We start from the raw sequence: 21,708 nt of genomic DNA on the forward strand, positions 1-21,708 counted from the left end.
TAGGTAGCATGATTTTTTCAAAAAATTGAGATAGAATTCTCAGACCATAAAAGATTCCCTTTTAAAGGGTACAACCACGTTGTTTTCCTCTCCCCCCAACAGCCTCCTCGTGGGCCTCAGTGACCGCTCTGAGTCCCAGGCAGGAGGAAGCGTTCATGCCCCGTCACGGTTCCGCTGAGTGGGACCAGATCTTCACCAGCCTTTCATGCCTCAAGGGGTTGCCTCCTCATTGACCGACAAACTTAGTCTCTGGGTGGTCTTGCTGTGTGGAATCTGGGGTCAGACTGTGAGCCTCCTTAGGACATCCCGGGCCTGCCTGAGCTGCAAGGATGTGGGTTAAATGAGAGGTGAGCGAGGATGAGGGAGTGTTCAGGGGACAGACCCTTCTGAGCAGCCCAGGGGCAGGTGGAGGGTCCTTCGGAGAGCTCTCTGGAACAGCTGGACATGGGGGAGGGAGAACTGAAGACATATCTAATTCTGACCTCATTTTCCTAGACCTTGTGAAAGCTGGCAGCCATCCTGAGACTAGTCTCTGGACGGCTTCTCTGATTCTCTTGGTTGCAGGATGAATAAAATGAGCTCAGAAGGTTGTCTGTCTCTAACTTTCTCTGGTTTTAGAAACATCCATGAAACTCCTGAGCATGGCCTGTCGGCAGGGCTTATGAAGGACTCTAAGTGGATGTGTTGTGCTTTCTGGCCAGCCGTGGTCTCTTTGTGGGCTAAGACTTAGGGCTTCTAAGTCCTGGAGTCTTTCACGACCTACACATAGGCTCTGCATTCCTCCATGGGTCCCGTTCATCCCAGGGAACTGTTTGGAGTGCTTACTATCCCGTAAGTACTGTGCCAGGTGACTTCATGCTTGATGAGCAAGCCATGGACCCAGTCTTCAAGAAATTATTGCTTCGTTTGATCCTTTAACAAATACAGGTATTCCCAGGAGGTGTTCTGCTTTGGCCTACTGGTCACTTACAACTTGTGTAGATGACTCTTCTAGATTATATTCGGGAGAGCAGGTTTTGCTCCAGGGCACTAGAAAGGACACTAAGTGCCTCTGTCCTCTTTCTGCTGGTTTTCCTGTGGGTCAGCATCCAGGGTTAAGATGGGTGCCACAGCCAGTCCATACGGCATCTTTGTGCCAATTAGGAAAAGGTCTTCCTTCCTCAAGATACTTTATTTCCATTTTTTATTTTTTAAATTTTTTTTCTTAAAGATTTTATTTTATTTATTTGACAGATAGAGATTACAAGTAGGCAGAGAGGCAGGCAGAGAGAGAGAGAAGGGGAAGTAGGCTCCCTGCTGAGCAGAGAGCCCGATGGGGCTCTTGATCCCAGGATGCTGAGATCATGACCTGAGCCGAAGGCAGAGGCTTTAACCCTCTGAGCCACCCAGGTGCCTTTTTATTTCCATTTTATTTTATTTTATTTATTTTTTTTCAAAAGATTTTATTTATTTATTTGACAGAGAAGAGATCACAAGCAGGCAGAGAGGCAGGCAGAGAGAGAGAGGAGGAAGCAGGCTCCCTGCTGAGCAGAGAGTCTGGTGCGGGGCTCCATCCCAGGACCCTGAGATCATGACCTGAGCCGAAGGTAGTGGCTTAACCCACTGAGCCACCCAGGCGCCCCTTTATTTCCATTTAAAAAAATTGTTTTAATAGGATGATTTTTATTAGATCAAAACAATTTACTGCCATGTGTCAGGAAACTGTGGACTCTAACATAACTTCTCTATGGTTGGGACCCTCTTAATGTGACATCCTTGTGCAGTACATGACGTGCACAACTGCACAGGACCAGTTTGGGTAGGGTGAGTACTAGAGTTTAATAAGTATTTTTGCTGGCTGATGTCTGCTGCATTTTTCATCCAGGAGAGAGGTGCCTCATCCTGATTTGTACCTTTGATCCTTTCAAGTTTTAGAATATGAGAGCAGAGATGGGAGCCTTGGGGAAAGAAGACAGAAGAAGTATAGCTCTGCTTAGGCAGTAATAGTTTCTGTGACTCTGTGCTCTCACTTACACCTGGGAGGAAGAAGGCTTTGCAGCCCATCAGTTTACTTTTGTGGTGGAATGACTGAAAGGCCAGTGCTTTGAGATGAATTGCTAAGAAAACTCCCAGCTTTCATAAAATCAAAGATCTTTCAGTGTAGGCAGACCTGTTGAGTTCAACCTTATCATTTTATAGGGAAGCAGAAGGCAGAGGCCAGGGAGGCTCAGGTGTGACATCCCAAAGGTACCCCAGATGGGAAGGAAGTGCAGGGCTAGCACCAGGACCTGGGGCTCTGTGTCATCAGCTCGTGCCCCGTTTCTCCCCCTGCTCACCCTTGGGGGTCAGCAGTGCTGGAACAGTGTAGGTCCACGTGAGCAGGAGGGACCAGAAGAGACCGTGGGCTTTCTTTCTGCAGAGACCTCACAATCGTGGCATATCCTATTGGCTTGGGATAGAATAAACCTGCTATGCAGAGAAACACCTCCATCCCTGCTTCTCGGAGGGGGATTTTTCAGCACGGGTTGGTCTTTTACTTCCCTCCTGTTGTCCCCGATGCCAAAGTAGGCGAAGCCTCAAAGCCATTTTTGTGTTGGCTTCTTTTGTCCTTTAAAACACGCATGTTTAGTGAGAATGGGGGTATTCATGGATTCAGTGAGGGGCTCCCGCCTTTCTTCTAAGAGCTTGACTTGACAATGGCCCCAGCAGTAGCTTCTCTGTGGTGCCTTGCTCTTATTCCCAGAGAAGGAGTTCTACCTCATTCTCCCAATTAGTGTTGAGTGTAATAATTAATTATGAGGTTTTGAGCTAAAAGGGGGCAAATAGCTCAGGGAAACCCCTGTAGTTTTGAGAAGCCACAGCCTGCATTTCGGCCAAATCAGAAGAGTCATTGTCAACAGGGGGAGGGGCGTGTGTCTGCTTCATCATGTTTCCCAGACCCATCATTCGTCCTCTTTACCCTGGACCCTGAGTGACCTCTGGTTTGTGCTCTGGCCTGAATACGGGTTGAACAGACCACATGTGTTTGATTCCAGGACACCCTGTGGTAGGCTACCTGCCCCAGCACACAGGGCCTTGAGATAAAGACAGAGAAGCCTCAGAAATAATCTCAACCCATAAAGGGTGAAGGAGAGAAATTCTTCTCTTTGTTGTGTTGTTTGAGGTGATGTCACTCCCTTCTCCCACTGTGTTGAAAACCTACTAGGGGCTGAGCCCATGGTGATGCCAGGAGGAGCCAGTGAGCTCCAGAGCTGGGTCTCTGTGACCCTGGAGGTAGAGAAATCAGAGACAGTGCTACGTGTCCCAGATGAGTGGTCAGTGAGGAGACGGGTCTCACTCACTTTAGGAGCCCGGAAGGGCTTCTTAGAGAAGGTGTGACTCGAGCTTGCATGGAGGACTATCTTTGAAGATTTTTTATTTATTTATTGATTGATTGATTTGACAGACAGAGATCACAAGTAGGCAGAGGCAGGCAGAGAGAGAGGAGGAAGCAGGTTCCCTGCTGAGCAGAGAGCCTGATGTGGGGCTCCATCCCAGGATCCTGGCATCATGACCTGAGCCAAAGGTAGAGGCTTTAACCCACTGAGCCACCCAGGCACCCAGGACTGTCTTTGGAACTGAGCCTCGGAGAATGCCTCGTGGCCCGGCCGGGTTCGACTCAGGGCACCAGCTCCTTCTCCGTGTGGCCTTAGTGTGCAACTTCTGTCCGTATCTCGTCACTCACCTCTTACTGCCCATTCTCCCACTTGCCACCTGTCACCGCGGCCCCCAAGTCCTCATCTCCCAGCCTTCTTCCAGCTCCCCGCTCAGTGTCTTTGTTCCTGTTTAATCCCCCCAGTTAGTTGCTTGCATTCTTCTGCATTGAATCTCATTTTGTTATTTCCTGTCCCATATTTCCTAAACTCCCCAGGTCCCTTCTCATTTATTTCCCCATCCTCTCTGTTGCTGTTTGCAGCGCCGCCCACTTTGTTATCATCTGTGTATTTAATTAGCAGAGCTGATGATCCTTGTCTTCCCCACCAGAGGAGGCTGCGGGGCAGGACGGGCGGTCTCAGGCAGGGCCAGCTTCATGGCTGCGTGCGTGCGCACAGAGTCACGGCTGTGGAAAAGCTGGTTTTGGCTGCATGGAGGGGACATGTTCCAAACTGGGCTCTCGCTTCATATAGAGGAAAAAAATGCCCCAGGAGCCAGGTTTTTCTGGGAAAAAAGGGAGGATGCTGGAAACTGGATTGCATAAACCCCCTCCATTCAAATTCCTCTGGCCCTTAGACACCATCTGCAGAATCCAATTACTGTTAGCATGGAGCACCTATAATGCGCCAGGTGTGGTGCTAGGCTCCTTCCTTACATCATTGCTGGTCTTCTCAAGTGCTCTGTGGGGTCACTGCTGCTGAGGATTATTATTTTTCTGTTTCACCAACCAGGAAAGCATGATCCAGAGAAACTACATACCATGTCCATGGTCACACAGGGGTGTATGGAAGAGCTGGGATTTTAGGTCATGTCTCTCTGAACTCCTCCTTAAATGTACCCTGCTTCTCAGGGACCCCATATCCTTCATCCCCTGGCCCCCAAACCACTTTAGGCTGATGGATTATTTTCACAGCCCTCTTGGCGGGTGGGCTAATTCTGTTTTTTTTGGGAAGCCCACAAAGTAATCAACTCTTCTTTTTAATCATCATAGTGATGACTCTTTTCCTGAAGGTCCCTCCTCAGCAACTCAATATCAGATCCAAGGTCTAGATCTTAGCTAATTTAACAGCATTTACTCACAAGTAATTTCTTTAAGCTCCCCCTTATTATTGCTCAAGTCTGGGTCTGGTGGGGTGGGGACAGGAAATGGTGAGATAATTGCTTTTATGTCTGGTCTAATACATCTGCGGGCAGCACATGGGTTTGCACCTGTAGGTCCCTGAGCTCTAGGGTACTGATTCTTGGTGGAGCACTGGATATTTCAGGAAGAAGAATTTTCCTTGTGTGGGACTTTCCAAAACATTGAAGCGTATTTGACATCCCTTCCTCCGTCCACTAAATGACGACGGTGCTCCCCAGTCATTGTGACGATCAGAAGCTTTCACCCACTCCCAGGGGGTCGGGTACAACCCTTGTAGTTTGCATCCAGGTGACACAGAGACCATCTTAGCACTGAAGATGGCTGGTGAAGTTCTGGTCCTCCAAAGTTTGACCAGGACTGCCCCTTGAAATGTTTGGTTTGAGGAAGGGGATCTTTAGCTGAATAAAGCATAGCGTTGTAGCAGGTTTTATAGCTTCTTGGTACATGTTCAGAATCTACCTGCCTCCCTATAAAAGACCTCTCTTAGGAAGGCTGAATGGCCACTAGAATAAAGAGCCAGAGCCTCGCCTTTAAGAAATCTGCTTCCTCTGACCTGCAGAAGGTCACAGTGGCACCTGGGAGGCTTGCTCCTTTATTCTTTTGACCACAACCTAGACCAGCTGTGGAGCAGGGGGACAGTCCCTGCCCATCTATTGTATTTCTTAGGCTCACTGGCCATTGGGAGGATGTTCCCAGCTTGAGCTCTGCTGAGAAAGGAGGAAAGCATTTCCTCAGGGGGTACTCTTCTTACTTTTTATCCCATCGAAGAGCTCATAAGTGTAGGTGACTGTACAGGGTGGATCCATCCAGGTTGCTGTTTTGTGAAGTTCATGGGCAGCGGTAGCATGGAGGGGGCAGAGTGGCCAGCACAGACCACATCTCCGCCCTCTGGCTCCCTGGCTTCTACCTGCTTTAGGCAGGCTGGGCTCCACACGCCACACACATTCCTCCTTGCACCTTTATCTGCCTATCCCTCTTCTCCCTGCCAGCCACAGCCCTGTCAGGGCTGTCCGTCCCATCCTACAGTGTTCATAGTACAGCTCACAGTCCCTGTACTCCCATGGCATCCCTTTCTGGCTCCTCTAGCCCAGACTCAGCTCTTCTACTGATTTCTAAGATCAGGGAGAATTCTGGGTTGTGTGGACAGAAAACCCAACTCAAACCAGCTTGAATGACAAAGGGAATTTATGAGCTCACGCGATCAAAAAGCCCGTAAGTAAATTTGGTGACTCTCGATCCAGCAGCTCAAATGATGTCCCCAAGGACTCCCTATTTCCCCCCCGTTCTGTTTAACCTTCTGCAGGTTCTACTTCTGTTGACTCAGTGGTCCCTTGGCTGACCCAGGTCTTCCCTTTATGGAGACAAATGACGGTCACTCTTCTCCCCAGAGTTCTGGCAGAAAGGGAAAGCTGCTTTCTCCCGAATCCCTGGCCAACATTTCTACAACGTCTTATTGGTTCTGACTGCATTACAAACCGATTCCAGAACCAGTTGTTTTGGCCAAGAGGAGGGATACGCTGATTGGCTCAGGCTAACTGGGCTTAATTCTGGAGGTAGTGGTAGGGTCAGTTCCACTGAAGTCGTAGGCAGAGATCCAGGAGAAGTAATTCTCTCTGAGCAAAATCTGGCAATTAATGACGAGTGAAAGGCAAGAATCCTATGAACATTCACTAGTTGTCCTGTCCTTTTGGACATTTCTTACCCCTGGTCACGATGTTGTTCATCTGGTTCATGTGTTAGATATCATTCATCAGGTTTCCAAAAAGAGTCTGAAAGCTGTGTGTGTGATGGTATAGTAACATATTTCTTCTGTATGCCCTTAACTCTTAGTACATTGCTGAACACACCGTTGTTGCCCAATAAAGACTTGTTGAATTGAAATATGTTGAGATGATTGAATCATAGGAAATAGTGGAGTTATTCCCTGGGGGAGAAGTGAGTCATGGCTAAGAGAAGAGAGGGCACATCTTTGGGAGGAAGAGGGGTTAATTAATGATAGCCTGAAGGTTTTATACAAATGTCTTCAGGAGGGGAGAAAAGTATCAAAATCAAAAAGAAGCACATAAGTTTTGAGTTAGGAGGGATATTAGTAATGGTGTACTTGTAGAGGTAGTAGAGACTTTTAAATGCCTGGAAATGCTTCTCTTTGAGTGGGACATTTATCACAGGGGCCAAAGGAAGGAAGGAGGCACTGGGTATGGCTGCCTGAAGGTCTGATGGCTGTTGGATGTAGTGGTACTCACTGCTGATCTGTGGGGTGACCCTAGGATTGACTGTCTGATCTGGGGCATTTCTGATGATGCTATGGTGCTCTATGGGGTTGGATGATGAGGCAAGAGAAGTAAACTGCAACTCTTCCAGCTCACCCAGGACCTGTGGATCGTCCTTGGTCTGCATATGTGTCAGTCACCAACGGCAGCCCTGTTGTCCACCTCTCCACATCTGCCCTCCCTTCCTCTGGGCATTGAAATGCTCACAGCGTCCTGCTAGGGGTGAGTGGGAAGCCCACATAGGGCTGAGAGCTAGCCTTCTGCAGCATCTGATTCCACTTGCGAGATGTCGACTGTCCAAAATACTTTTGCTGTGATGAATAGGGAAGGCCAACATTTTCCTCTGGTCTTTGTCATAGTTTATGTGTGACCTCTTCCGCTTTGTCAGGGGCTGGCCCTGTGCACCTGAAGCCTGGTCCTCATCCCTCCTAACCTTTCTTAGTTTGGAGAGAGGCCCTGTCCTTTCTGCCAACATCTTAAGGGCTTATGGATTTTTATCCTCTATTTTTGCAGAAATTTGTTCCCTGGCTCATTGGTTCTATTTAGCTTGTTACTTTATAATTACAGATTCCCAAGACAAACATTCTCTTGTATCTTTGACCTCGCTTGTTACTGTTGAGGGATGTGTCAGGAACTATTGCTGTGCTGGGCTTAGCTGTGCTTTCTCTTAAGTCGGACCCAAGAAGCCTGGTAGGATCCCCATGGAGGTCAGGGCCGTACGTTCTGTGATCCAAAGGCAGGAGAAGGCTCTGTCCTTTGAGTACCAGTACCTTTGAGTTCTGGTACTCCTTTGAGTACCAGAGATTCAGCAGTGGCTGTCCCCGAGTTCGCTCTCAAGAAAATCCTTTTTGTTTATACATGATAGTTTGCAGAATATTTATGTAATCTCGTCTACTTCTGAGCTACCGTGGGATCAGTATTAACTTCTGACTATTTATTTATTAACTAAAAACTAACATGGCATATTGTTAACCAAATAGCCTATTCATGTAACAGATTTTAATGAAAAATGAGGGTCTTTTCCAAAAGAAAAAAATTGTGAAAAGTGTGGCATTGTTTTATGTTTTTCCTCTAACTTTCCTGTAACTAATGGGTGATAAACTGCAACTATTCAAAGCATTGGGGCTGTTGAGCTCTGACTGACGTCTGTACATGTCTGCGAAGCATCGTCAGGACGGAGGTAACAGAAATACGTAGGCCTGAGAAAATCTGTGGGTGTCTTTGTACTGTTTGTCCTTTTGTCCTCCGGGTGGTATTAGTTATTACAGTTATTTTAACATTGTCTCTGAGTTTCAAGACCTTGGTGACGCGTCACGAATGGCGTAGCCTGTAAGTGATAGAGCCAGGCTCCCAGGCTGGGTCCTGAGGCCCGAGTACCCATGGCCTTCCCACGGCGTGTCATATATGGTGAAGATTTGCTCTCATTTCTTCTGCAGGATTTTTGAAGTAGAATGAAGCCCAGAGAACAGTTAGTCCTGCTCTGTATGTGTGGCTCTCTTTCTAGGGTGCGGTGCCGCCCTTGGTGGCCTCTGTGCCGGGACTGGCAGGAGGAAAGGGCTCTCTCACACCCTGGTGTGTTAGAGGATCTGACTCTTCAGTTTTCCTGGGTTTGTCCTCACTACTTCATCTCCACCTGGGCTTTGAGTGGAGGTTTTCTGGAGGCTCCTGTCTGGAGTGCAGGGTTAGGTGATACATAGAGTCGACACTTCGGTGTGGGTCCAGAGATAATTGCTTCTGGGAACCTGTCCATTTTGGTAGCTGACCCAAAGGATCCTCCCAGCCCTGAGTGTCCTCCCCTTCCAGGAACTTTGGTGATGACTATTTGCTTTGAAAAAAGGACAAGATGGGCTGAATTTTCATTTCTGCAGGACCCTGGCTAGGTTGTCCTGAGTCTTTGGTTGAGGATTAGATAAAGCCTTTCCTATAAGAGGGGACATGCCTTGGATATTTTGGGGGGGTTTCTGGGACAGGGTGCAGTAGGCAGTTGGTCCTGCCCTCTGCCTTTGCTGACCCATCCCCACCTTGGCCTGGAGAGGCTAGGGTTCAAGAGGAGGTTCCCTTGCTGTCACCCGGGGCCTCCCAGATGATCTGAGAATGTGGGAGTCACTGAGGGCTTCTGTCACTCTCGCTGTGGGACTGTGTGCCAATCCCAGGTAACTAAGGTTGGTGATACCTTAGGTGAGCCTGGCCCTGCTTTGTCCCTGTCTGTTGTCCACATGCTCATCTTCCCACCCTTCCTCTGACTGCCCTTTTCCTGGGCCACAATGTGCTGCCGCTGATGTTCTCAGCTCACAGCAGGGCCCGGGACCAGAGTACACTCAGGCGTCTGGGGTCAGCGTTGAGGCGGCTTGGCAGGCCTGTGTGGGAAGGCGTCTTGTGGAGTATCGGTTTCCAGTGTTTGGCTGGGGCTGCCTCCCATTCATTCTCATCTCTCTGGAGGGAGGACGTGGTCTTGCAAAGCCACATGCAGTCTTTGGATAACAACAGCAAGACATAAACAACACGGAGAGTCGCACCAGGAGCGCTTGGCCCTTGGTCCCTGCCAAGGACCCTGACAAGTGGCTGGAACACTGGAGAGGGGTTGCTGGGGGTGCAGTTCCCTCCCAACACTGCTTTTCCTCCATCCCTCATTTACCTACTCTCCTGTGAAGGGAGAGGCTGCAGGATTGCCCTCCGATGGACTGGGTGCCCTCAGGGACATGCGGTGCTGTCCCGCTCAGGCACTGTGGGACTGGCCCCGGTGTCAGGAAACCTGGATTTCTTTCCTGGCTCTGCTGCTCACTAGCTGCATGTCCACGTCCAAGCAGCTGAGCTTCCTGCATTCTAGGTCTTCATTTGTTATTTGAGGAAGGTATATTAGCTATCTTTGGAGGCCTCTTTATGTCCAGAGTCCTTTGGTCAAATCAGTTCGTTCTTCTGACATTCACCACGCTCATTGGTGGGCTCTGCTTTGAGCTGTCTGTGTGGGGAAGCTGAATGGTACCATGGAAAGCTGATGCTTGGCAAGTACAGACACCAGAGGCTTTTATAGTTGAAGTCCCTTTTATTTTCCAAGGTACCCCTGGTTCTTCTCCTTAATGCTGCAACACCCTTTAAGGCTATAAGGCAGAGAGTTCTAGGTATGTGCAGTCCTAGCTCTGTACAGATTGCGTTTTGCGAGCACCAGAATGAATGTGTGCACGTGGGTTAGGCCTCCAGGAAAGGGAGTAGTGGTCTGGAAACGCAGTGAAGACCAGGGGCTACTGGTGGGAACAGAGAGTCCCTCTTGCAAAGCCTTCATAAGGTTCCTGGTCAGATGGAATCTCGAATCACTTCCGTTGTTAACAGGAGAAACAGATTGAGAGATGACACTTAAGAGTAGTTGAACTATTCTCTTGAAATAGAACTAGATTTAAATGTGGTTGGCCAAAGGTCACCAATTGCTTTCTGCGCCGTGGTAGCCAATTTTTTAGAAATTATTCACAGGCTCCAAGCAGAACTGACTAGGCATCTGTGCATATTGGAGTTATACTACATACTTACTGAGTTTATACTATATGCCAGTTCTGTGTCGCCTGCTGAGGACAAATTTGTCACCAAGAGAGACACGTGCTTCGTCCTCCTAGAGCTGAAGGTCTAGTCAGGAAAAGAAGCACTAGATACCAAGTAGTAGCGATTGCACTAGTGGCCAGTGCTATGGAGGAGAAGGACGGGAGCCAGGCAGGCAAGAGGGGGACCAGGCATCATCCAGGGTTCAGAAAAGGCCTCCTGGAGACGTGATGATAAAGGTGAGAAGTGGTTATGAGTTGGCTGGGTCTGAGGGCAAGAGGGGACTTTGCAGGGGAGGAAACAGAGTGTGAGGAGGTTCTGAAGTGGGACACGGGCTGGGGCTGTTGGAAACCCCTGGGAAGGGCTGTGTGGCTGGAGTCCAGGGAGGGGGCAGAGGAGCTGGTGTGTTAGAGGAGGTGCCTGTGGTCAGGCCTGCTGTCGAGGTGACTTTAGAAAGGAAGGAAGGAAGGAAGGAGAGGATGGGACACTGGCTGACTAGGCAGAGCACAGGTGCACAGGGGACCCAACTTGGCTTTGTGAATTCTGGGTTCCACTGATTTAGTTTGAGGTGAGCAGGTCTAGGAAACCAGCTGACAGCACCACTTAAAGGAGACTGAGAGAGCTGAAAGTCAGGTTATGACTGAGGAGTATATATCCATGGGGATACCCTCCAACCCCCCCATGGATGCCTCCAAGTATGAATGGTACTGAACCCTACATGTACCGTTCTTGTTTTATCTATACTTGCTTTTCATTTCCTCGACCAGAATGCCTGCATCCTCTTCTCGGGTATCTTTTCTTGACACCCAGGAGATGGAGACACAGAATCTGTAGGGTTTTATGAAGATAGAATCATGGTGAAAGCAGTCGCACAGTTTTGTGAGGCATTTCAGCTGAGCAGGAGAGATTTTTCTGCTCCGTTGTCTATTTCACATTTCTTGGGACTGGCAGAGTTGCGTCCCCAACACGGATGTGTTTGTGCTTGCTTGCAGAAATCTTTAGGCACTGTTTCCTTTGTCTGATGACCAGAACCAAATGACATGTGACTATTCCTTTTCTATGGATTTAAATTCTAGTTGCCTGATAAGGTGTGGGAGCCCCTCTAGTCACATGGGTAACGCATTTATAAAATCTCTTCTAGAGATGGGGCCATATGCTCTACTAGGCCATCTCTTACCTACTTTATGTTGAATTTCATGTCGGTTTCAGAAAGTCCTGTTTTCTGCCCTTATCCTCAATGTCTGGAGATGTGCTCTATTTTGAACCTGTGAATTTCCTTTAGGACACATGGGACATTTTGAAAATCCTGTTGATAATTTTAAAAGTTCAAGGGTAGTGAAGGATTGTGTAGTCACTGTTGTAACGTAATGGGAACTGGTGTTCCCTGAGTCTTTCTGTTGATGGCAGGAATTCAAGGAGGACCTCCTCTGTGTCCAGCCCCGTGCTAGGTGCTGGAGGAGCTGGCTGTCCCTGCAGTCCTTTCGGTTGGGTGGAGCACATCCGCATGGTCATGGCTGACCTCTCCCCTGGCCCACAGTCCAGGCCCTGTGGCAGGGACTTCGCAGAAACCTTCTCTCCAATCCTCACAACAGCCCTGCAGTCTTTCTCATCCATATTTAGATAAAGAAACTGAGGCTCATTTGGCTCAGTGCCTTGTCCGTCATCCTACAGCTATAAAATCCAGGATTCAGATCTGAATCTGTTTTAATCTGGAGCCCACGCTCTTTCCACTCCCCTGCTCTGCCAGAGAGAATCTGAATACGGGAAGAATGGATGGTAGTTGGGCCTAGAGAAGAAGGAAACTTCTTTTTTTCCCTCCTTTAAAGCCTGATCTGTGTTTCCCTTCAATTTTAGATTCCTGGGTTAGTAGAAAGAGCTTCCGTACTGGGCGATGGTTCTGCTCAGAGGTTTTCAAGCATTTGATTTTCCCTGGGAGACCTAGCTAACATTTCACGTCAGCTCGTGTGACTTTCTTTTTATGAGAGGGCAACAATGTCGCACGGATTGACAGGGCCGTGGCTGGGTGTTAGTGCCACACCAACTGCACTCCAGCTTTAATCTTCATTTACTACATGTCCTGCTTGAGAAGAACACAGGAGAAGTATGCTTTGCTGGAGGGAACTAGCCAAGAGGTCAGGCTGCCGTTAATAGACCCTCTCAAGTCACAGTCTGTTGTGACACTCTGAGGTTAGGACCCAGATTTTCTCTTGGTACTTTGCTCTTTCTGGCCTTGACTTTGACTTTCAAGGTCTGATGTGCTTGGCTCCACGTTCTAGGCAACTGATCTGGGGAAGGGAGGACAATGGAGGGGCAAAGGGCACCCCTTTGCTGTCTTTGAAGAGTGTTGCCAGCAGCTGCTTCATGACAGTTCCTCCCACACCACACGGCTTAGAAATCAGTGTTTGGTTATGCCTAACCATACAGGGAGATACAAACTTGATTCTGGATGGCCATATACTTAGCTTTAAGTGGATGAAGGGGATGGCTGTCAGGGGATGGGTAGTGATCTGCCATCAAGGCCGTGGACTCAGACCCTTAACCTTCTCAACCCTCCCTCAAACTTGGAACATCTGCAGCCACTTAATGAACATTCAATATATACTTGCACTACCAATTATAGGTAAAGTTTTTTTTAAGAAAAACATTCATCACAATTTCAAAGCAAGGACAAAACATCATATATTAAAATTAGCAAGAGTCATGATTTCATCTCCAGGAGAAAGATGGTACCGTTTGCCATCTTTCACCAAAAACATTTTTACTGGGGCCACGATGGAGGGCTGGGGCCACAGGTCAGCTTCCCAGATGGTTTCCTTTCTTACTTTTCATTTTCACTAAATTAGAGAAGCTTAAATTACAGTTAGGAGTAGCAGCAAGTGATGGATGGCTCCATCTAGTAACCCGGGACATTATAACCACAGACAGACGTAGGAATCGAGGAGATTCCTTGCTGAAAGCCACTTCCGGTGTTTCGGCACAACGATGTCATCCTTGGAAGCTGGAAGGTTGAGTGTTTCATCTTAGGACTGCCTCATAGAGTCCTTATCCATCTTTTGATTGGATTTTAGTCCAAAAAGCGTGTCTTTATGTTCCGTTTCAGCCCTTGGAGGTGGTTTGTGTCTCTGCCTGGTAATATGTTCGGTCTGTCCCACATGGATAAGAAAATCATCAGGTAGAGCATGGACTGCTTGGGTCTAAATAGCTTTTTTTCCCCTATCACAATATTTATGTAACTTTGGACCAACGATTTAGATTTTCCCTGCCTTGATTTCCTCAACTGTAAAATGGAGTAGGCGACAGTACCTGCTGACAGCCTGGCCCTGAATATCCTTTGTGCTAAAGTACAGGACTGTCTCGCTCTGTCCTTGTTCCTGACACACACTCAGTATATGCACATCACGATTATTGTTATTATTTTCAGGTGTTTGCAGACTCTCCAAGACTTTCATACTATAATTAAGTCTTTCTGTAAAATCTTCATTTCTTCTTCCCCTTTCTTCCTTATAAATTGTAACCTTTCATCCCCAAAGTGGGGGGGGGGTAGGTTCTGGATGTTGAATTAATGAACAGATTGTGGGACTGCCATGTAGAGTTGTAGAGATGGTCTTCACTTGCATTATGAGCACCGTAAATAGCTGTTTATCTTACTCATTGCCATGGTCCGCATACTTCTGTGGGGGGAATGTGGTCCTCTGGTTTCCTACCTATTCTTCTGTCCAGAGCATTGGAGAAGCAGATGGTCAGGCCTGCATGTGGCTGGCTGCCACTGTTACCTTCAACACCAAATCAAGACCAGAGGGTGATTGTTGAACACATTCATTCATACATTTTTTTTTTTTTTTTAAGATTTATTTATTTGAGAGTGACAGCATGAGTGGGAGGGGCAGAGGGAGAGGGAGAGAGACAGTCTCAGACTCCACGCTGAGCATGCAGAGCCCAACGCGGGGCTCCATCTTGCAACCCTGAGATCATGACCTGAGCTGAAACCAAGAGTTGGAAGCTTGACCCACTACAACACCCTGGGGGCCCCGAACATGCTCATTCCGGGAATGAAGCTGGAGAATGATTTTTGAAGGGAACACCTGCTTTTACATGAGTGGTAACACCTTTGCTGCACGCAGAGTTGATGTCTTCTCAGTACTGCTGTCTGTGATTCCTGCTTCACAAAATACGTGGGAATTCAGTAGAAACCTCGGGGGCTGGAGGGCCAGTGGAACAAGAAGCTGCGAGTGTTCTCTCTGCAGAGCACATGCACTAGGACTGGGTTCCCACGCCGCCCCTCGGCTGCACGCTGATGTCTGGGGGAGGCTGGCCCACCAGCATCTTCCCGCCCTGGGACCCGGGGCCCGTGTGATCTCCACAGCCATGTGATGATGAAGTAATGGTGTCCTTGGCTTGTTCCGCTCTTTCTGTGAACCCTGCAGGTTTGTAATGAATTCTGCAGGTCGTATTCATTACACCTTTCTTGAGAATGGGGTTTTTGCCCATTTTTCTGACTTGTTTTGGTTTCATCTCATTCTTTAGGACAAAACTAATTGAATGAATGTCAGTAGTAGTTGTTTTCTTTCTGTGCTTGTTTTGAAAAGAATTTGAGGTTTTATTTGAAGATGGGGAGAAATTGACACCTTCTTGTCATAATCTGACCAGTATTTTATCACAAGCACTGTGATGAGGATTACTGAGTCAGTAAGACCCGATTTTCAAGGGCTCATTGCTGCATTTCCTTTTCTTTCCATTTTTGGGTGCATTCACGACACTCACAGAATCACTTACGCAGGGACATGGACGTAGATTTATAATCTGTGTTCACGCTGGAGCCCTGTTCGTGATTTATGTTTATGATGTCATTTTGCATTGTTCTACCTTACTGTTTATGTCATACCTTTTGGGCTTCGTGAACCGCTTTTGTCGTTTCGGCTATGACATAGCACAGTAGGAACACATGCAAATTTAACAATGAACAGTGACACTATGTGAACAGGACGAGTGTCTGGCTTTTTGTCTCATGCCAGCAAAGGTAACTCCTCTCACTGCTCGGAAAAGTGTAATAGATTTCTGCGAAAATCATAATTGCTTACATTTCCAGTCTGGGGACAGGCTCTTTTAAATTCTTCTTTCCCTCTGAAGCCACGAAGCCTCCAAGGACCATACTTTGGGAGCAGTACTCTGTGGTTTTTCATGAGAGCCTTTCTGGAACAGAGCTGGTGAAGGGGATTATGGGCAGGAGGGGACTGGGTCTTGGTGAAGTTTCAAGAGAACAAACACCAGGTCAGGGCTTCTAGTTTGGGAGAGTTGGGGAGACAGGAATTTAAGCTATGTCCTTCTAAGTGTTTCCATTTCTTTTTCCTTTGTACCTTACAGAATAAAAGCCAGGGATTCGTCTTTGTCCGGATACACGCCCCGTGGCAGGTGCTGGCCAGAGAGGCGGAGTTCTTGAAGATCAAAGTCCCCACCAAGAAAGTATGAGGATGTTTCTTCTGGGTTTGGGGGCCTCCTGAGGGCTGGCTGGATGGGAATAGTGTGGGTACAAGGCCAGGGTTTGAGGGATGAGGGCTTGTGGAGTTGAAATTGCACTTGCCTCCCCAGGAACCCTAAGTATGGGGCAGTGCTGTGGGTAGGGTGGGGAAGAAAACTGGGGTGCAGAGAGGGGCTGGGAAATCCCTTTACCTCGGAGCTCTACCTGGGATGTGCTTCATGAGAAGCCAGACATGGCCCTGGTCCAGCTTCTTGGTTTCTCTGTTATACCACTCTCTCTCTCTTCTTGGTGTTCCAACACTGCCAAGCATTTTTTTCTTTTTCTTTTTCTTTTTCTTTTTTTTTTTTTTTTTTTTTTTTTTTTACCAAATTTAACAATGAGAGTGACAGCAAGCCTTGCTCATTGGGTCAGCAGCATGCAAGGTTGTGACCCTGCCACTAAGTACTGCATGGTGGTGGCTTCCTCTGGTCTCTTCTGTAGGACAGAAGATTCTTAATCAGGAGAGCTGATAAAAAATATCATCTGGGGAATGTTTTTAAAATGTTTATGCCGGTGTCCCACCTCTTGGATTTTGATTCAGGTGGTTCATATGGAATGAGGTTCTGGCATCAGTATTGTGGGAAAAACCAAACAAAACAAACATATCTCTAGTAGGTTCTAATGCATATTTGAGTTGAGAACCACACAGTTCAGATGATTTTTCAGGTTCTTTTCAGCCAACATAGGTTATGTATGATTTCAGAATCTCCCCAGGGAATTCCTAGGTGAGTGTCCTTGTATAACAAAATTTAGCAAACACTTCTAAAGAGAAAGGAAAAGTGTCCATGGATTTACCCTTCTTTGTTTTTATTAGGCATTTTAGGGGAAAAGGGTAGTTATGGACCTTGGCCATTTGTGATGTCTGTCGGAAGGGTCCTGGGGTGGATGTTACTCTGGTTTAACGATGGGTGATTTACAGATGATATCTCTCTCTGTCTCTCTCTCTTTCTCTTTCTCTGATTCTTTGTCTCTGTGTCTTCCTGTCATTCACACACACACCCCCACACCCACAGTGCTTTATAAGCGGTGACCTAGCTCTGCAGAGATTGTTTTCCTCATTCCAACCACCATCACCGTGATTCCCACCCCCATCATGAACAGAACTCCATGTCTGTTGCCTGTGGCATCACCACTGCATTAGCTGCCTTCTCATCACTGTCTGCACTATCATTACCATCCTCACAGTCAGCAATACCACTTTGATGAGCATCTCATGGGCTATGTTTATACCATTGTCACGACCAGCAGATCTACTATCTCCATCAGAATTCACTCACTGACTACCAACGTGTGGGCCACCATCATGAGTGGCCTACTCAAGAAGCGTGAAGTCTGTGGGTTCTGTTTTTATAGGTTTATTAAGACAGACGATACCTTCATGGCAGGTGGACAAATGACTATCAAACAGTGAACACACGCAGATGTGACTATCAGCTACAGACCTTCTGCCAATAAAAAGTAAATGTTTTGGGGTCACCTGCCTGAGTGTCTTGTTTTCATAAGGACCACACCAGGGTCTTCTCCCCTTCAGGGGCCCTGCTGTGTGGTCTCCTAGTTTTGGACCTCCTCCTCCTAAGACCATTGTTCCCATGCAGGCGTCATGGTGTGGCCCCCCACTCCTCCTCCACTGATCTTCTCCTCGACTCATCCCCAGTATCAGTCTTGGATGGAGGCTTTTGCTTCTCTCTGGTGGTGTCCTAACCTGGCCAACCCTTTCACTTTTCTTTCTTCTGCTTCTAACTTCAATATATTTCTTCTCTTTTCTTTGGTTTATGTGAGTATCAAACGTTCTCTTAATTTCATTCTATTTGTATCTTGCTTCTTGTGTTTTATCTTTGCTGGCTGATCCTTGGAAAGAAGGTGAGTGAAACTCTAGTGCCCATGCTATGGCTTCTGTCTCCCAGGACGCCCTTATAGCAGGAAAGCTAGAGGCACAGAAAAAGTATGTATCCTTCTCTTCCCGCTTATGTCTCTTTCTTCTTTGCTCGCCTTCCTAACCTTCTTCCCTTCCCCTTCCACCTCTCTCTCCTGATGCCTTTTCCTAGCCCCCTTCTCTGTTTTTGGGACATCTTACCATGCCTCTCATTGCTCAGTCACTTTCTTCTCCTCTTCGTTCCCAGACTTAGCCCCTGTATAGTGCCGATCCCTAGTCTCTGCTTATCCTTTCACAGGCTCATAGCTTTGAGAGTATAGATCTGCTTAAATGACCTATTTCCCACAGAGTTATGTGCCCCCATACACTAGTCTACTGGGACTACCTATAGTTTAGGTGGCCTGCACTTGGATTTGTAGATGGGATGGAGGGCAAGGACATATTGCAGTGCAGCCATTTGTCTTTTTTTTTTTTTTTCCATTTTAAAAACAATTCAAATATATTTGATATAGCCTTGTGTAAATTGAAGAACTACAGCCTGTAAATTTGGTACACTTATGTATTGTAATATGATTACCATTGTAGTAATAATTAGCACCTCTGTTATACAATTATGCTTTTTAGTTGGAATAATTAAGTTCTAGTCTCTTAGTGAGTTTGATGACTATAATTCAACTTCATTGTCTGTATTTGCTGTACTGTGCATTAGATCTCTGGCGCTTATTTCCTACTCATTGCAAGTAGGAACCCTTAAGCCCCATCTGTCTTATCCCTCCAGTGCCACTCTCCCCACCCTCCGCCCATTTCCTGGTAACCACTCTTTCACTTTCCGTTTTTACAGGTTTGGCTTCTTAGGTTCCACAGATAAGTGCTAGTACACAGTACATTTTTTCCCTCTAACTTACTCTCACTTAGCATCTCATGCTCAAGGTTCCTTCGTGTTGCCAATGGCCGGATGTCCTTGTTTCTCATGGCTTAGTGAGATTCCGTGGTGCCCACATACCACATCTTCTTTATCCATTCATCCGTGGATGGGCAGTTGGGCTGTTCCCACCTCACCCCACTTCCTTTTCCTTTTGGAGGTGTAGAGTGGCAGACACTAGGCTAGACGAGTCCTCAGAAGCCCAGACTTGTCACCTTGGCTCTGCACATATTTGCTGTGTGAGACTTGCGACTTGGGCATGTCGCTTCCTCTTTCGGAACCCTAGTTCCTCATCTGTGATATGGGCATGATAATGCCTGCCCTATTTTTCTTAGAACTTTGTTCTTTAAAAAAAATTTTTTTTTTTTAATTTGTCTGAGAGAGAAAAAAGAACAAGCAGGGGGAGGGAGTATCAGCAAAGAGAGAGAGAGAAGCAGACTCCCTGTTGAGCAGGGAGCCCAATGCGGAGTTTGATCCCAGGACCCCGGGATCATGACCTGAGCTGAAGGTAGAAGCTTAATCAACTGAGCTACACAGATGCCCTTCTTAGAAGGTTGTTCTAAGACTCTTAACTACTAACCAGTGGTATGGAAATATAGGAGTTTATTATTGTGTCTGTGTACTCAAATATTTTCTTTTAATTAAAATTTTTTTTTAATTTTTAATTTTTTATAAACATATAATATATTTTTATCCCCAGGGGTGTACTCAAATATTTTTATGTGCATTTTGGATTCCTAGTCCCCCAGTCAGCTTCCCTGCTGCCAGCACCGATGGAGGTCCCACTGTAGAGGGTCTTTGGAGAGACACTTCAGCGCACAGAAGAAATCTAGGCTCTCAGAGAGCTTACAGCCAAAGGGCACAACAGGAGGAACGTGCATACCCAGACAGCAAAGCACAAATTAAATGCTATTTCAAGTGGCAACTCATTAGCCCAGCACCGGTCTCTATGTAAATACATTGGGCCAGGGAGTCTGGGGACAGCAAAGCCAGGTGGTGGCTCCTAGAAGGCTGTAGATATAACAGAAACAACTTTTCCCTAAAGTCTGTGGGCCGCAGACTCGACACAGGTGGGCTGCTGTGGTGTCCTTCTGTGGCTCTAGCCATGCCGCCCCAATCTTTGTATTCATCGAATGCAGTGGCCGACCTCACAGGGGATGTCATGACCAGGAGAAGGGGTATAACCCGATGGCAGGGCGGGATGCATATGTTTTTCACAGTCAGTCTGAGAACCTGATTACAGGGCTAGAGGTGGGGGTTACGCCCAGTTCCTGAGATGAAAAGGGGGCATGGACAGGGAGGACGAGGCTGGGCAGTCTGCAGAAGGCTAACACTGGGGCCAGTGGTGTTTCCGTCCTGTTTCCATGGGTTTGGGAAGTGACTACAAGGAGAATAAACTGCATTTACCGGGGCCCACGTCCTGGTGTCCCGGGGACCGCAGAGGAAGACTGAGGCATGGCGTGGGATCAGCTGAGTGTTCTCCAGGCCAGTGGAAGTTTGTATCTTTAACTCAGCAGGGTCTGGAGAGACCAGGAAGACAGGGAGGAAATCGCAAAGTTGAGATCTCAAACCTGGACAGATCCATAGTAATGCGTCCAGGGACTTGGAGTCCTGAACACAGTTATTAACCGGGAGGGGGAACCTTGGAAGGAAGCATTTGTTTTCCAGAAACAACAACAGGAGAGCCAGCATTTTGTGAGACACGCTCAACATCCATGCACAGGAAGGGGGTGGGGAGGCCTGGCCTTTGGCCCCAGGCAGCTTGGGGAAGTTTGAAATGGGTGCTTTTTCAGCTTTACTCATTACCAGCATTGATGTTCCTCTCTTATTCACTTTTTACCCACATGAATGAACATCCTCCTCCACCCCAGACCCCCTATTTCACTTATTCTCCAAGAGCTCCCTACAGTAGAGACAAGGCTAGGGTCCACTGAATTTGGATGAAATGACATGCCTGGGGCAGGTGAAAATCGCTTTTGTCCAGCCTGTCAAAATTTCCGTGGCTCTTCTGAGTAGACAGACTGATGTTGCAGGGGCCATGTTTGCTGTTCCAGGAGCCTGTGAGGAGTTTTGCTTATGAGCCCTTTGCGTGCAAGAGGCTGTGAACTTCTTGCAGGTTCTACCTTTTTAGGCAAGCAGCCTTAGAGCAAACCTCATCTTCAAAACAGGAGTAGTGAATGTTGTGGGGCTGTTGTAAAGAGCTGTGCTGATGTGGGATGCCTAGCATCGAGGTGCAGGCAACACAGGGTAGCTGGTACTATGACTTTTGTCGCTATTGTTGGTTGTATGTGAGGGGCAGAGGGCAGCACGGATGGCAATGCATTGGGTGGTTCATTCCTGCCGTTTCCCTCCACCGCCAGCATCTGCAGTGTTGGGGGAAATCAGACCCAGTTCTTTCAACCTGCCAAGGCAGCCAGAAGCCCAGGCATGGAATCTGTGGTGAGGCAGGAACAGATGGCCTTTGCGCTGTATGCTAGGGGATTTCTGTTTCCTAGAGCATGGCTCCTTGGGGTGTCCCTAAACATAATGGCTGCATATGTGAGGTCTGTGATGCAGTCCCCGGAGGAGCCAGCAGGAAGGCTGCTCAGTCCCACGGTGCAGGAGGGAGAGCTTGAAGACGCTCATTTCAGGGGACAGATAGCAGATGTGGCAACTGGAGACGTGAGTTTGACTAGTGGCTCTGCCCTCATGAACCTGGGGTTATTTCAGATCTTCCCCTATTTCTGGAAACAGGACTTGTGAAGGGTTACGACTGAAGTCATAAATGCATATGGATCATTTTTAAAA

The 21,708-nt window shown here is 47.5% G+C and overlaps 1 protein-coding gene across 1 annotated transcript in view; it reads left to right on the top strand.

The window, feature by feature from the left end:
* Positions 1-21,708, top strand: part of ANO2 (anoctamin 2) — a 338,274-nt gene that overhangs the window by 64,796 nt on the left and 251,770 nt on the right. The window contains exon 4 of the mRNA XM_032349035.1: positions 15,973-16,071. Coding sequence (XP_032204926.1) covers positions 15,973-16,071 — 99 coding nt within the window. The remainder of the gene's footprint in view (positions 1-15,972; positions 16,072-21,708) is intronic.

Source organism: Mustela erminea, chromosome 6 (genome assembly GCF_009829155.1).
Source record: "Mustela erminea isolate mMusErm1 chromosome 6, mMusErm1.Pri, whole genome shotgun sequence".
NCBI lineage: Eukaryota > Metazoa > Chordata > Mammalia > Carnivora > Mustelidae > Mustela > Mustela erminea.